This window comes from Pimephales promelas, chromosome 4 (assembly GCF_988280905.1).
Source record: "Pimephales promelas chromosome 4, fPimPro1.hap1.1, whole genome shotgun sequence".
Taxonomy (NCBI): domain Eukaryota; kingdom Metazoa; phylum Chordata; class Actinopteri; order Cypriniformes; family Leuciscidae; genus Pimephales; species Pimephales promelas.
In genome coordinates, this window is record NC_142772.1 from 30,040,912 (window position 1) to 30,056,290 (window position 15,379).

At 38.9% G+C, this 15,379-nt stretch overlaps 1 protein-coding gene across 4 annotated transcripts in view; it reads right to left on the bottom strand.

Annotated features, from left to right (window-relative positions):
- stard8 (StAR related lipid transfer domain containing 8) overlaps positions 1-15,379 on the bottom strand; it is a 57,960-nt gene continuing 42,581 nt past the window's right edge. For 3 of the 4 annotated variants that reach the window (XM_039650087.2, XM_039650085.2, XM_039650088.2), the window contains 11 exons: positions 10,762-10,825; positions 9,157-10,469; positions 8,419-8,592; positions 7,263-7,422; positions 6,993-7,191; positions 6,691-6,901; positions 4,626-4,737; positions 4,297-4,518; positions 1,778-1,995; positions 924-1,100; positions 1-762 (listed from right to left, as the gene is read on the bottom strand). In XM_039650087.2, coding sequence (XP_039506021.2) covers positions 645-762; positions 924-1,100; positions 1,778-1,995; positions 4,297-4,518; positions 4,626-4,737; positions 6,691-6,901; positions 6,993-7,191; positions 7,263-7,422; positions 8,419-8,592; positions 9,157-10,469; positions 10,762-10,825 — 2,968 coding nt within the window. In that variant the 3' untranslated portion in view covers positions 1-644. The remainder of the gene's footprint in view (positions 763-923; positions 1,101-1,777; positions 1,996-4,296; positions 4,519-4,625; positions 4,738-6,690; positions 6,902-6,992; positions 7,192-7,262; positions 7,423-8,418; positions 8,593-9,156; positions 10,470-10,761; positions 10,826-15,379) is intronic. The other variant, XM_039650086.2, reaches the window with a different exon arrangement.

Below are 15,379 nucleotides of genomic sequence, written 5' to 3' on the forward strand. Positions count from 1 at the left end.
TCGCTTTGGAAGAATGATGTGGGGTGAATTTGGGTTGATTAGAAAACACTTGTTCCTAGTCATTTCAATGGCAAAAACTAAATGTCCTACAGAATACAAAGTACACATGGAGCTTATAACAAGCACATCACGTGTCATTATGATGTTATGAATGTTTGGCTGCTTCTCTTTGCCAACTGGTCATTATCATTCCCACGTGACAAAATTCCTGTGCAAGTGAAAAAGCAACACTTGTTTACATTTACCCTGAGAATGAATGAGGGGTCTACAGACCACACTGGATTATTAGACAAAATTTTTTTTACCAGATGTGTGTCGAGACACTGCTTAACAAAAACCAATATAAACAATTACACAAACAAAACACATTCAAGATTAGAAGGGGTATCAACATGATTGTGAGCGTGAGCTTTTTCACATTAATCATCCATGGCTTTTAAAACCACAATGGGCTTGATTTTTTTTTTTTTTTTTGCATAGTCCAACTTCTATACTACTCAGTACTGTTCTTTGTCATTCAAACATTATCTACTGTTCTTACTTTCCACCTTTCGACTTGCGCGGCCATCTTTGTTTTACACCTGCACTCTCATAACTCTTATTCTTTCTCCAACAAAGTACTCTCAGATTTAACCCAAGTGGGTTTAGAGTTTGGTTTCAGGTCCTCGTGCTGTTAGAACTGGGAAAGAACTGCGTATTCTGGCAAGCTCCATCGCACACAGATGGCCGAACACTTTGTTATACCAATCAGGAGAGCGCCCCCTGTGGAACAGAAATACAAAAGATTAAAATTCATGGTGACCTTCATTTAATATTATTGTAAACATTAGCGTGCTATTTTTGTTCAGTGTATTGAGGAGCATCAAAAACCACATGCAGTCGTGTGCCTGAAACAAATTGTTCGTTAAATTGGTGCGTCTTACCGTAGATCAGCTCTGCAGTAGTGTGTGAGCCGGGACCGCCCCATTCCACACGGCTCAATGAAGATGCGTGATGTCAGAAGCACAGCCCGTAACCCTGCCTCCACCTGGACGTTATCATGGTCCACAGAGGAGGACACCAGAACGCACAGCCCCTTTGGAAGATCGCTACACCAACGTCTGCAATACAAAATACAACCATTACCACGAGGCATTTGCAAACTCAATGACTAAAAAAAACATTTAATAAACTATTTGTGTTAAAATACTATTATCATAATATTAACAATCAAATTCTAAAAATAAAAAAAATAAAAAATACATTTCTCATATAATATTTTTAAAAATATTTAAATATATAAATATATATATATATATATATTTTTAAATATTTTTAAAAATATTTAAAAATATGCATTATTTTTAATTGAAGGACATTCTGTTCTTGAAACTTCTTAAAATTAATTGTGGTATTCATTTAATTCAATATTCTATTCTAACTACAGCAGAAATAACGGAAATCTATAAGAAATATCAGAAATATCAGAAAGACTATATCGGGTAGCCTTTGAATATCGTGTTGGAAAACGAGGGGCTTAATATACAAATAATACACACACTGAACAAACATTTTACACAATTACCTAAAGGGTATATACAGAAGAGAGAGAAAAAAAACAGGATTTCTAAAGAATCAGTTTGGAACCAACATTCTAATGGGATCCCCAAAAACTCTGCATATAAATCCAGATCTTACTGATTCTAGGCAGATTCTTATTGGATCCCATTGGTGTTTGGATGTGGCACAAAAAAGTATCAAACTGATCACATTAAAAGAGTTTTTTGTAGCTGTGTACCTGAGCACTATGAAATTTCTCCGTGGATGTGGAGCCATGCTGTCTGTGATGTAATGGAAAACCTCAGTGTTATTTTCCAAAGTCTCAATGACTCGACTGTGTAGAAGATCTTCATCCCACAGGTGGCGCTCTCGAAGAACACGCTGCAGCACCACAGCAGGAGGGGCCTCTATTTCTACCGAAACACGCCATAGACGCATTGGCTGCCCATCTCCTACCTGCAAACAACCAGCAGACCGCCACAGTGAGCCCATTGAATCTAGACCCTTTTAGCAGGTGATTTGATGGCAGATGGTCTAAACTCAGTTGGTGCTTGGGCATCTGATATTTGCAGATTAATCTAAGAGGAGACAGAGTGAAGTGCCACATGCTCTAAAATCTCAGTCCCCTGAGTGCAAGCAAATCTCTTTCAGGCAAGTCTATCCACTCGGTGGCCATGTTTGAAATGCCTCTCGGGCAGCTATTTCAGTCATGCAAGTACAGCTCCCATCTCTTGAAGTTTACGATTAAATTTCATATTTGAAATCCCCAATGAAATCTGACAACAACGGTGTCATACATTTTTTTTTTAAATGCTGAAATCGTGGACGTCTCAGAACACCGAGTTGTGACTGTTTCTATAACAATCGCAGCTTCTAACGGCAGCTGCAGTGACGCAATGACTTTACCAATTGGCGATTGGCTCTTTTACTTAGAAGGCGGGACTTATTCCACCATATTGCGCATTGCAGTTTCTCCCATTCATAGTAATACGAGCACACCGTCTTTGTATATCCTCAGTCTTTGGTGTAGGTGGCAAGAGACAAGAAGGGTACATCTGTCTACTGTGGACATGTACGCTTCAGCCTCCATGACTGATGGAAACTGGCCAATTGTATGACAAACAGAGACAGCAACAAAAATTATCTTCAATCCATTTTGAGGGAAAATTGATTTCCTTTTAACAGTCACATACTTTATAAATTTTTTTTTTAAAACTGAAACGGTTATTTGTTCAGCATGTTTCCTAATAATAAAGTTATATATATTTTTGTCATTCTGACACAATTTGTCATAATTCAGAGGATATGACTGGGAATCTTTCCAGACACTGGAATTATCTGAATGCTTTGGCATCAGCAACAAGATAAAACCAGCTGCAATTAAAACGGGTTTTTAAGAGGTTTCAAAACCATTATGTGACAATCATATTCATTCTTAATTTGCTTTTACTCTTCTGCAAAGTCTAATTGTAATCATAACCGGCTCTTAAGTTGTATAACTGAAATGTAAATAACATTTACAGAAAAAAAAGGATTAAAAACACCTCCCTTATGAATGTGGTTTATTAATGATTCAGACATCTGAGGTAGATTCTGAATGTCCATAAGAACGGCTAAAATTATCAAGTGATTTCTGAACCATTACTGTCTTGCAGTGCATGGTTTTAGATGGCAGTCACAATGAAAACACCTCACATTAAAAGCATTAAAAGCAATTAAGACCTTATGTCGTTTGTGAGAAAAAGAGAAGCTATCGTGCATATTGGTTGAGGGAATTAAAGTGAACACCTTCCAAGTAAAAATATTTAATTCAAGACACACTTGTGCTATAATAAAAAGGAAAAACTGTTTAATTTATATAAAGCGTGTAACCTTCATGCACAGTCACTGTGTTGAGGACAGCCTGCCACAGGTAGATTCACCGCTGTGCCATGCTCCCTTACATTTATTAATCATTTCTAAATTGATTCAACCACACTCCAATTGAGATTTAGTGACCTGGAAATGTGCTTGTATCTATCCTACCCTCATGTTTTTCCATTCCTCTTTTCACAGAGTTGCTGAGAGTGCTCCTTTTTCTTCAAGTGCTGCCTCAGTAGTCACTCACTAACAGTTGCACAGGTGTATTTATACTATAATAGTTTATAATAGATTTTTTTATATATTCATAATTATTTTTTTCATTACTTTGTGGAGTTGTAGTTAAAGAGTTTTAGTCTCTCTCTCTCTCTCAAAACATGTTTACTTTTTGTTAAAATTAATTTTATAATTTTTTAATCAAAGTGTCATTTCTCAATCTTCCAGTGAAAAGCCAGACTTCTCTCGAGTGCCGGACCTCTCAAATCATCTAGTCTGTTTCTTGCACTCTGCATCAAGTTTGCAGTCAGATCTATCTCTATCCGAGCAACATCTTGGACTAAACTACACATGCCTTTTTCGAAAATACGCTTTACTCAAATGTATGTAACTACTGTTATTTCATTGCAACTTTAAGTGTGTATCACATTTCAGCTGCACATGTCATGTGAAGCTGTAAAAAACGATAATGGACTTTACCGCAAACTCAAAGAGTATATTAGCTAATGCACAAAAGTGTTTACACAAAAGTCTCAAAGCTATAGCAGCAAAAAACAACAACTAATTTGCTTGTATTAATTTATTAGTAATTACAAGTATGTATATATATCTATATATGTAATTATATTATGTAATTAAAGCTTTAGAGAAACTCTTCTGAGGATGTGTCTGTATCTCTACCTTTTTATAAGCCAGTTCAGTGTTGTCGGGTCCATGGGCATGATGCCAGCCTTTACTCCGCTCAGATGCCTCTCTGAGAAGACACTGAATGTTGTCTTCCAGATACGCCCGATAATCCACAGGCTCGCCCAGGGCATTCACCCCGAACCCGTGCAGAGGCAATGGCTGGGCATCAGCTGCCACATAAGAATTCCTAGACTGAAGCATCATTTCATGCGGGATCTGCAGAAAGAAACAGGTACAGAAAGCTGATCAGTACAAAAATGAGCTTCAAATGTTTTGTCTGCAATGGATGCAGACAATGACATTAGAAATTAAAATGTGGCTACCTGGAACAGTTTCTTGCATTCCGTGATCAAGTGACTAAGGCAATGTGTGGCAGCCATGTTCTCACTTAAGTCCTTTTGGACAGGCTTGTCTCCGCCTTTCCTGCTCATGAGCCTTTAAACAAACCGAACATAGATAAAGATAACCAAAACGTTGACAAAAAACCCAAACACCAAGAACTAAAAAACTGGTCTGACTCTGAGAGAGATTGACAGATCTTGAATACTGTTACTATTAATTGTTTTAGAAAAACTGGTTGTAATCTTTGATTCCATTCTTTCACGATGTTTACATTCCATCAACCTTTTAGAACATTAAAGCTGCAGTCTGCAGTTTTTCCTCTTTATCGCCATCTCTGTTCAAAATCTGCAATTGCAGTCATTCGCAGAATTATCAACTTTGCGCGAGTTGTACTGTACTTCAACACCCTCGACACGGCACAGTGCGGATGAACACAATGTTTGAGGAGACTGTGAGGCTGTCAATCACCACGCTGATGTGGATACTGGCATTCAGAATCACAGATTATTCTTTTTGGAAGTATGACCATAATCATTTTGTGGTTTCTGGTTCTGACATTGCAGTAAATTGCGCTAATTAAATCACTTATAAGTTATCATATCACTCAAAATTTCAGGCGTGATACTCGACGATGGAAAGAGCAAAGAAAACGCGGTCGGAAGAGACTAGGAAAAGATAACCCTGACCGCGTGAGGATCCAGACAAGAGTCCCACTCGGTCAGGCTTTTCCATAAATGGGGATTTCACTCGTTGGCACGGGCTAAAAAGCAGCACTGGATGCAACAGTGTTGCGATCTTGTCGATGGACTAGTAAGTACATATTTCTAAGTTTGTGTGCATTTTATTTTGTGATTTCACCGGAATGAACAGAGAGAGTCCACAACGGCAATAGAATGAAGAGCGCATCCAAGAGGAGACACAGGGTGACCAGATGTCCTGAAAAATCTAGGACAATCTCAAAATCTAAGCTGTTGTCCCGAATTTGGCTCTAAGTGTCCCGAAATTATACTTAAGCAAAACCTTGAGTAGTTATTGTCTGATACAATATTAAAAACTGGTTGAGTCGGCCCCCGCTGGTGGCTAATTGGCTGCAGCATCTTTTCTGTTTCTTTTTTTGAAGTTCTACAAAGAAGTAGGCATGAATTTAAACATACATTGATAAGCAAATTTTCATTCATTCGTTTCATTGACATGGCTGGTGTACCGGAACCACAACACAACGTTTTTTTAGTGGCAGACTAAAAACTAATGACAGATTGTTGTTGATCTTTGAAAAAAAAAATGTTTGGTTCAGGTTTGAAATTCATTATTTTTTATTAAAGGTCTAGTATCATAGTAGGCCTACCCATAAGTACCCCCTAGATCTCTTATTTAAATGCACACTTTGCAAGATTCAATCTTAATGTAACAGCTTCAAAGGGGTATCAGCATGAGCGGTATTTACGACAGCAACTTTACTCCACAGCAACTCTAGGGGTCGCTGTTTGACATAAACTGAAATCCCAGCATAGTGTGCCTTTAAATGTTAACAACATCAGCATTGCGTGACTACATGTAATGTCCTTCCGATATGTATCCTTGTTTTCTCATTGGTCCGGTTGCAGACTCTTTTTTTTCTGTAAGTTAGCCACTCCAAAGTCCAAACGAAGTCTTTTGCATTTTACAGCGGGTGAATCTGTTGTCACTGGTGATTGTTGTTTGAACCTTTCTGGATCCGCCATCAAATTGATAAGTTTAATTATATCAAGTGCTGTGAGAAAAAGCTATAAATCTCCACGTCCAACATCCTCACACGCAATATAGCCTACTAACCGAGACTCCTTTATGTGTACAGATGTGACGTAATGACGCAAAGACATGCTCGAATCTCTCGCAGAAATCCACCAGTACCACTGGAATTAAAAACATTATTACAAGCTTACTGCCTTGAATCAGGTTACGGCAAGCAGATCGTTTTTAAAACTGGCTGGTTACGTATTTTCTCAAATATGTATTTTGGATCACTACGGACTGCAGTCGCTTTTCTTGTGGGGATATGACACACACCTTGGTGAAGCTCCATCTTTCTTGGAGGCATTCAGGTGCAGTATGGAGGGTGCGAGACAGACAGCCAGACTCTCCGCAGTCATCTGGTTTTCCTGCGCAGATGCAATATCACTGAGGAAATAGAGCAACGTCTGTAGAACCTCTCTGTTCTCATCAGGCAGCAGGATCACGGCTGCCTGTACGGCCTGTAAACGCTGCTCTGCTGGAACGACTACACACACATACACACGTGGAGGAGATTTGTAAAGCTTACTGAAGCAATGATGTGTTAAAAAATGTGTGAGAATGTGTGTGTCACTCACACTGATACGCATGTAGAAAAGTGTCTGTAAGCTTGGACGTGAGCACAGGTTCAGGCAGATCTCTAAAGTACTGTTTAATCAGGTCAGCCACATCATAGGCTGATTGACCCTGGTAGGTCACATGATCGGGGGAATTCTCATTGAGCTGTCTGAGGGCCTGGATCCGGGATTTAACCCCTGATTTGCGGAATATTCCCACCTGTAGAGAGGAATTATAGATAAGAAGCTGTGTTTGTGTGGTTGAGAGTGTGTGTTTGCTTGCAAACAAACCTTCTCCAGACACTGGCTGCGTAGGTATCTCATCGCCTGCTGGATGCTCTGAGGCAGGGGCTGACCAGTTCGCTGGACGTTTACTATAGGCGGAACGCCAAACACATGTTTATCTTTGTAATCTGGAACTTTGGAACGCTTCATAAACTTTGGAACCACCCTGACCAATGACCGAGAGAGAAAATAAAAATACATTATATTTAATGACTCATACAATGATAACTGAACAGGGAGATGAGACCCAACATGCATGAATTCAATTATGCATTTACTTTTATTTATTTAAATTAATTTTTTATTATATCATTCAATTGATTATTTGCTTATTAATTATTTAATTAAATGTTTACAAATATACTGCTATAATTTTTTGTAGTTATATTAATGTATAAAGAGAAGGTTTTAAAAATAGAATAGTACAAAAAATTCAATCAAGAGGTCCACAATAAAACCTGAAATGTCACATCATTGCAAAATAAACTCAAAATCATGGCAGCAGGGTGTAGTGAGAGAGCAAAAGCAAATGGAATTGAAGTATGTATAAATCTTGAAAATTGGATCTGTTCGCTGCCTATGACACCGACACAGATGCAAGCCTTTGACAGTGGGGTGTGTGGAAATGGACTAAAGGGAAAAGATAATGCCTCCTCAGTGACTGGTGCAGAATGAAATGAATCATATTTTAGATCTGCGATCCATGACACTGTCTGATAGACCTATAAGCTTCTCATCAGAAGTCCTTTCTGCAGCTGGAGTTTAAAATGGACACATGCAAAAATTATGAACCAATTTACACTTCGCTCCTAAATAAAAATGAATACATAACTAAAGTGTGTGTGTGTGTGTGTGTGTGTGTATAGATAAACAAAACTGTAATTTGGCAGACATAGATATGGAATGTAATTTTCATAAGCAGAAAAAAGCCAGTGGGGGAACAGATAGAGACAGAATGATACTGTCATTAACTGCATCTGCACCAATAAAAAACACATTTGGCAGAAATTAGATTTCCTGCATCAGACATAAGAGAGCATTAATGCCACAGCTGACCTCACCAGTCAGATAATGTGTCCACTAACAACAGCACACATTTTTTAGAATGTTTTCACATTTTTTTATGATGAATGTATGCATGAATGAGAATGTGCCATCTCACCAGTTCCAGCCATGTTTGCTGGTGTCCGTGTGTTTCTCTAGGATGGCGGTCAGTCGCAAGAGGCTGAATTTTTGCAGCAGGTTGAGTTGGGCGGCCGACTGCCTGTTGATTTCTAAAGACGCAGAAGTCACGCTCGGACGATGAGAGTTTTGGAAACTGTGCCAACGCAACTTTCTGAGTATAGAGAAATGGGTGGAAGAAAGACAATAAAAAGATGAACAGATGGATATAAAAGCAGACCTTTCACTCAGGTCACTCTCTAGGATGTATGGGACACATGAATGATCAGATGAATGATATTCTTAAATGTAAAAATGTACTTGATTATTTATTTTTAGAACATACATTATTTAGTCTTCAGCATTTAATTGAGTGAGGTTTATTCATAAAAAAAGAAAGAAAAAAATGCCAGTATAGGGTTAATGTATATCCTACAGAATAAAAGTAACATTAAGATCATTTTTCTTTCTTTAAATTGTAGTGAACTGAATGGGTGTACCCCAGAGTTCCACTCTAGGTCCTTCAATCTTCATCAGTGATGTGTTTGCTTGAAATCACTGTCACTGTCATCAGGCACCAGTTTAACAAAAGACAAATTGCTTGTCATGTATCCCTCTCTCTCCATCACATTCTTTCACACAGCAATAGAAACACCTGACCAAGATAAGTGCACTCACACAAGTGTGGACATGCCAGAACTTCCTCTGTCTATTAAGTCTAACCATCAGATCTACTCACCTGCTGGGTCTCGTGAGCGATGCTCCCACCCCTGAGTCCCTCCTCTCTCTCATTCCTCCTTCTCCTTCTCCCTCATTCACTGAGTTTCCTGTACTATCGTAATCGCTCACTGTCGTCCCAACATCTGACATGGATTGCTCATCATAATTCAGACTGCTGGGTAATGTTGTGTCAGCTGTGGATGCAGTCTCCGCATTGGATTGGTCTTGCGGCAGAATGCCGAGCGAGCGCGACCATTCGTCGATGTTATGCTGTAGCCCGTGTACGTGCTGTAGAATGTCGTCCAGGTGCTGGAAGGCTTTCTCTTTTCCAGGGTCGAAAATGTCGCATGGGTTGCCCGGTGTCTCTGAAACATTGTCGTAAATGCTTCCAATTGAGCCCATAGAAATGATTTTCCTCCCAAAACCTGAAAGAAAATCTTGCGACCCACTGCGACTAACGCTTTCATCCAATGAAAGGTCTCCATCTTCTCCTGCCCAGTCACTATGTTCAGGGCTTTGAGAAACAGAGACCAGACAGAGACTTTCGATTGACAGAGATTTGGGGAAGGTTCCAGGCTTGTGATCAAAAGGGAGGTGGACCACACGATCCTCTTTCCTTTTACTGTTGTTATGATTGGTTAACTTTGGCATCTCCCAAGTTAACTGGTAGTCCTCCAGGTAAAGGCACGCTCTGTGAGGCTTGTGCAAAGTGGATTTCTGGCTAACATTACTGCGGCATATTGTATGTGATCTCCATGCCTCATCTTTGGTGTTTCTGAACTTATTTGCGGTTTGTCCAGGCAAACTTGCATCGGATGTGCAGTGCAGACCTGAGGGTGTCTGATGTCGAGTTACTGTTGAAATGCTCTTTGGGACTTTCTCTCTCTCACTATCCCGCTTCTTTATTGATTCTTTCCTTCGTAAAAATGATCTAGAAGGGCGCTTCGGCTTCTCTCTTACAGACGGCAGGGAAGATGACGATCCGGTGTCATCGTTCTCATCTTGGCCAGGTGGGACGCAAACTGACGACGCACCTTCACCCACCGTGACGTCACTGTAAGCCACAACCTCTGGAGAAGTTGTTTCCCGGGCACTGTCTAAGCTCAAGCTGCTAGCACTGAGGTCAGAGGTCAGTGAGGTGACTTCTAGGAGACTGATGTCACTCAGCACACTATCGCTACTACCCGAGGGTCTTAAGGTCGAGGCCCGGTTGCCAGGGGGGACAAGGGTGGGTGAGAGAGTGCGGAGACGGGACCAAGTTTTACTCTCACGCTGAAAAGCCCAGCGGGAGCTAAGGGCACATGCGTCATCCTCCTCTGAGTCCTCACTCTGCTGATGGTAACACAAACATGCACACTTAGATAACGAAAAGCTTTTTTCAAAAAGCCTATACGAAAAATATTAAAAAGAAAAGTAGCTAACCAGAGTACCAGAATTCACTCTACTAAAAATAGCATAAACACAAGGACAGATACATTTTTAAAAGGATTGTCAAAGTCAAGTTTAAATAATATCATCCAGTGGAAGTCAAAATAAATGAAAACAGACAAGCAAAGAGCAGTTGTCAGCAGACCATCAGATCACATAATTGGATTAAAAGTGGACGGCATGTTTGTTTGTTTACCTGTTTACAATGAAAATGAACCTCTAAGCTCATCGCAGCACATTTGTTCAGGGTCGTTAGCCTCCTAAACACACACACACACACACAGAGAGAGAAGTATTAATATAAGCATTAAAACAGTGACATAGGAAGAGAGGATGCATGTAGTCATAAAATCAAAGAAAAGTGGTCATTCACAAGTGGTCAATCTGGTATAGTATTTCCAGGTGTAAATGTTTCCTTCAAGTGCACTTGGAAAGCTCAAACCTATCCGATATGTAAGCTTAAACGAGTCCGATATGCATTATTACAACCTCATGCATTTAAATCAGAAACATAACTTAAAGGCAGCCTGAACAAAATAAAAATAAGTACATTGTGAATAAACCCAAGAATCTGAATTCAAAATTATGTAAATTATTTATTTCTATTACTTATTTATACGCATTTAATTTTTTTTATATAAAGCCAACTTTACACTTGATTTGTATAAGCTGTTCACAGCTTTAAAATGATTAAAATAGAATGTAAAATTAAAATGATGTCCAAAATCATTCATTTCCATTCATTTAAGACTTGCTTTCCACTCAATCTCTGGATTACACAGATATATGATATCATCTATATTGTAAATCTGTGTTTCCGCCATGTTTCACATCAGCACGGCCCTTCCAATGTCACAATTCATTCTCAACTAGAATTCATACTTTAGAACTTGTCAATACAACATTGTTTGGTCATCCATGTGCTCGGAACTCATAATTACTATATTTCAAATCTCAGTTACACATGCCCATTTACACATGACATTAAAAGGGCACATTAATATCATGTGTAAATGGGCCCAATACGTTCTTTTAGCAAGACACATAACCCCAGATCGCCTCAAGGGACCATGCACAGTTCAGGCCCTGTACAGCTAATTTACTTCTGTGGTCCCTGGGCAAGGAAAATAAAAGACAATATAGACAAACATTATTCACATAAAAACAAGAGTACACATATACAATACATGTTATAAAAAAGGTCAATGATTGATCACATAGTTGATTCTCCTTCAGCCAAGTCTTTAACGTCATTTTAAAACTGCTGAGACTTGCAAAATCTCTAGTATAATGTGGAATTAAGTTCCACTTTTCTAAAACAGTAAATGCAAAAGCTGATAATGAGTATACGATATTTAAGAAAAGTTACATTGAATTAAAGTGTCAGCTTAATTTAAGTACATATTATTTGTTCCTTAAAACAAAAGACACAAACTGTGATGCAAATGTGGACATATCAACTGTCCAGACTTACAACAGAACTTTTGTTAAGAGGCATTCAACACCATGTCATTATTTGATTATCAGTATGTTTAGCGTTCATGTGTATTCAGTCCACTCTATTAATTAGTGCACTCATTGTGCTTGGTGTGATCTTATTCTGACTCTGATGCGTGTATATGTAAGAAAGATGATAATAATTCAGCTGTGAAAATCATCACAGTTGAAGCACAGACACTACAAGATGCAGAGATACTGTAGTCCAAACTAGCCGGTATAAAAACACAAGCATAAGTGGCCATCCGTTTTGACTGATGTAGTCGATTCGCACCAATGATCACAGTTGTTCTCTTGAACACACATCGTCACACCATCATAATGTTTGGCACCCAGTGGCCACAGGATTTCTGTTGGACATAATACCTTTTCTGCATGACAGAACAAAACTAATTCTAGAATACAAATAAACAAGAGGGGTGTGTGTTCGGTGTGGCATTTGAGATACAGATAATAAGAGTGTGTGAGTTTGTGCACATCGCACATTAGACTAATTACTCTTTGTGAATAATAATCAGCAGGAAGGCAATAAGGATAAATAGCTTTAACAATAGACTAGCAAGACAATCGCATTCACAAACACTCACAAAGACTTTTAGCTGTGTGCGTCATTATAGCTATTTTTGCCGGCATGCTTGCCAGCTTTATTTTCTTTTTCAAAAGATTAAGAAAATTCTCATACAGAAAAGTGACAAAACCAAATGAAAAAAAAATGTATATATATATATATATATATATATATATATATATATATATATATAGAGAGAGAGAGAGAGAGAGAGAGAGAGAGAGAGAGAGAGAGAGAGAGAGAGAGAGAGAGAGAGAGAGAGAGAGAGGGGGGGAGATAGAGAGAATATACATACTCTGGACCACAAAACCATGGGTCAAATTTCATCTGAAAGCTGAATAAATAGCTTTCCATTGATGTATGATATGTTAGGACAATATTTGCCTGAAAATATTTCCCAAAATTTGGGATCTGAGGGTGTAAAAACACTGAGGGTTTCTCAAAACATTGAGAAAATCGCCTTTAAAGTTGTCCATCAATGTTCGCAATTGTGCTGTATTCACTCACAAACATAATATGCATTTATGGTAGGATTTTTACAAAATATCTTCATGCAACATGCATGAAGAGAGGATGCATATAGTCATAAAATCAAAGAAAAGTGGTCATTCACAAGTGGTCAATCTGGTATAGTATTTCCAGGTGTAAATGTTTTCTTCAAGTGCACCGGGAAAGCTCAAACCTATCCGATATGTAAGCTTAAACGAGTCCGATATATGCGTTATTACAACCTCATGCATATAAATCAAAAGAAAAATCGACAATTTTGATCTATACAATGTATGGTTGGCTATTGCCCTCCCCCCAATATATATACAAACACACATTTATTTTACACAGATTTACAGATTGTTGTTTACAGATTATTTTTCCATATCTTTTTAGATAACTGGCATCTATCTCAGACAGGTTTGTTAAATAGTTTGCTAGTTGTACTTAAATAAATGGAAACCCTACTTAAAGAGTTTGTTCCAAATATTGTTGTTCCACCTGAGTAGTTTTATCAAACAACACAGGTTGTTTCATATAAAAAGCATGAAAACAACTAATGTTGTGTGGAAACTGAATGTAGATAAGCGAACTATCATAAGAAAAGTATGTATTATGTATTAAAAGGATATTATGTATAAAAATGACATATTAAAAGGATAGTTATAAAAAGTCACGGTTGAGCAGCGAACAGTTGCTGATAATAATAATTTGTTACATTTATATAGCGCTTTTCTGGACACTCAAAGCGCTTCACATAGAAGGGGGGGATCTCCTCAACCACCACCAATGTGCAGCATCCACCTGGATGATGCGACGGCAGCCATATTGCGCCAGAACGCTCACCACACACCAGCTTACTGGTGGAGAGGAGACAGTGATGAAGCCAATTGATGTATATGGGGATGATTAGGAGGCCATGATGGACAGAGGCCACTGGGCAAATTTGGCCAGGATGCCGGGGTTACACCCCTGCTCTTACGAATTTTTGGGGGATTTTTTATGACCACAGAGAGTCAGGACCTCGGTTTAACGTCTCATCCGAAGGACGGTGCTCTTTAGTGTCCCCATCACTTTGCTGGGGCATTAGGACCCACACAGACCACAGGGTGAGCACCCCCTGCTGGCCACACTAACACCTCTACCAGCAGCAACCTGGCTTTCTCAGAAGGTCTCCCATCCAGGTACTAACCAGGCTCAGCCCTGCTTAGCTTTAATGGGCAACCAGTCTTGGGCTACAGGGTGATATGGCTGCTGGTTGATATGGCTGCTGGTTGATGTCTCGGGAGTCTCAGAAACCTTCACATGTAGGCTGCCAATTACGGCCAAGATATGCGCAGTTGTATTTCAGCCACCTCTAACCAAAACAGAGAGTAAGAGAAACACTTTCTTTGAAAAACTAAAATCTAAATGTTTATTTTAAGACAGTCTCTGCATGGAGCAGTTCAGAGACAGTCAGGGACCTGTCAGTGCACTAGTAGCCTGCTGTGGCAAATAGATCAACAGAATAGATGAGCTCATCATCTCACCAATGCAAGAGGGCCATCGGGTGTGTGGTGGCCAGAATACATTCAGGGCAATACAACAAGTGATTCTGCTAGGAGACTGGTTTTTTTATGCTGTTGGAAGCGTGAACATCTTAACTTGGAAAAACCTTGAATTCCACATAACATAACAAAATATATAAATACACACTAGGATATACATCCTTACTATGCATGGTGCTTGCAATGGTCACAGCAGAGTTTCCAATTAAATTTGAGATTAAGACCTAAAAATAGTCTTTTCTTCCAAGTTTACTTTAAAACAGCTTCTGGAATGAGAACAAGGACGGTACTTTTTTCATGACCTGTAGGGCGATACTTGATTTTTTACAGTCTATGGAATTGACTGGATCAGGAAGTTGAACATTGTTAACTAAATGAAGGCAGATTTGAATCCCCGTTTGAGTCAGTTGTGGAGGCTATTAAACCCACCCTAAGCCAAGACATGCGTCATGAAGAGTACGGATGTCGTTTTGGAGGGGGAGGGGTAGCAAACGTTTTTTTATTAAAGATCACAAGGGCATATGAATTTTAAAAAAATGATGTGCACGAATAAATTATTTATAATAAGAACGGCAACATTCTGTCAAAAAATGATTGTCTATTTTTATTTCATGGTGACTTTAAGACTGTATATGCATAAAGAACAAACCTTTAAAATAAAAATAAAAAGTTTAATTTAACATACGGTGGCAGACATTCAACTCCAAAACAGG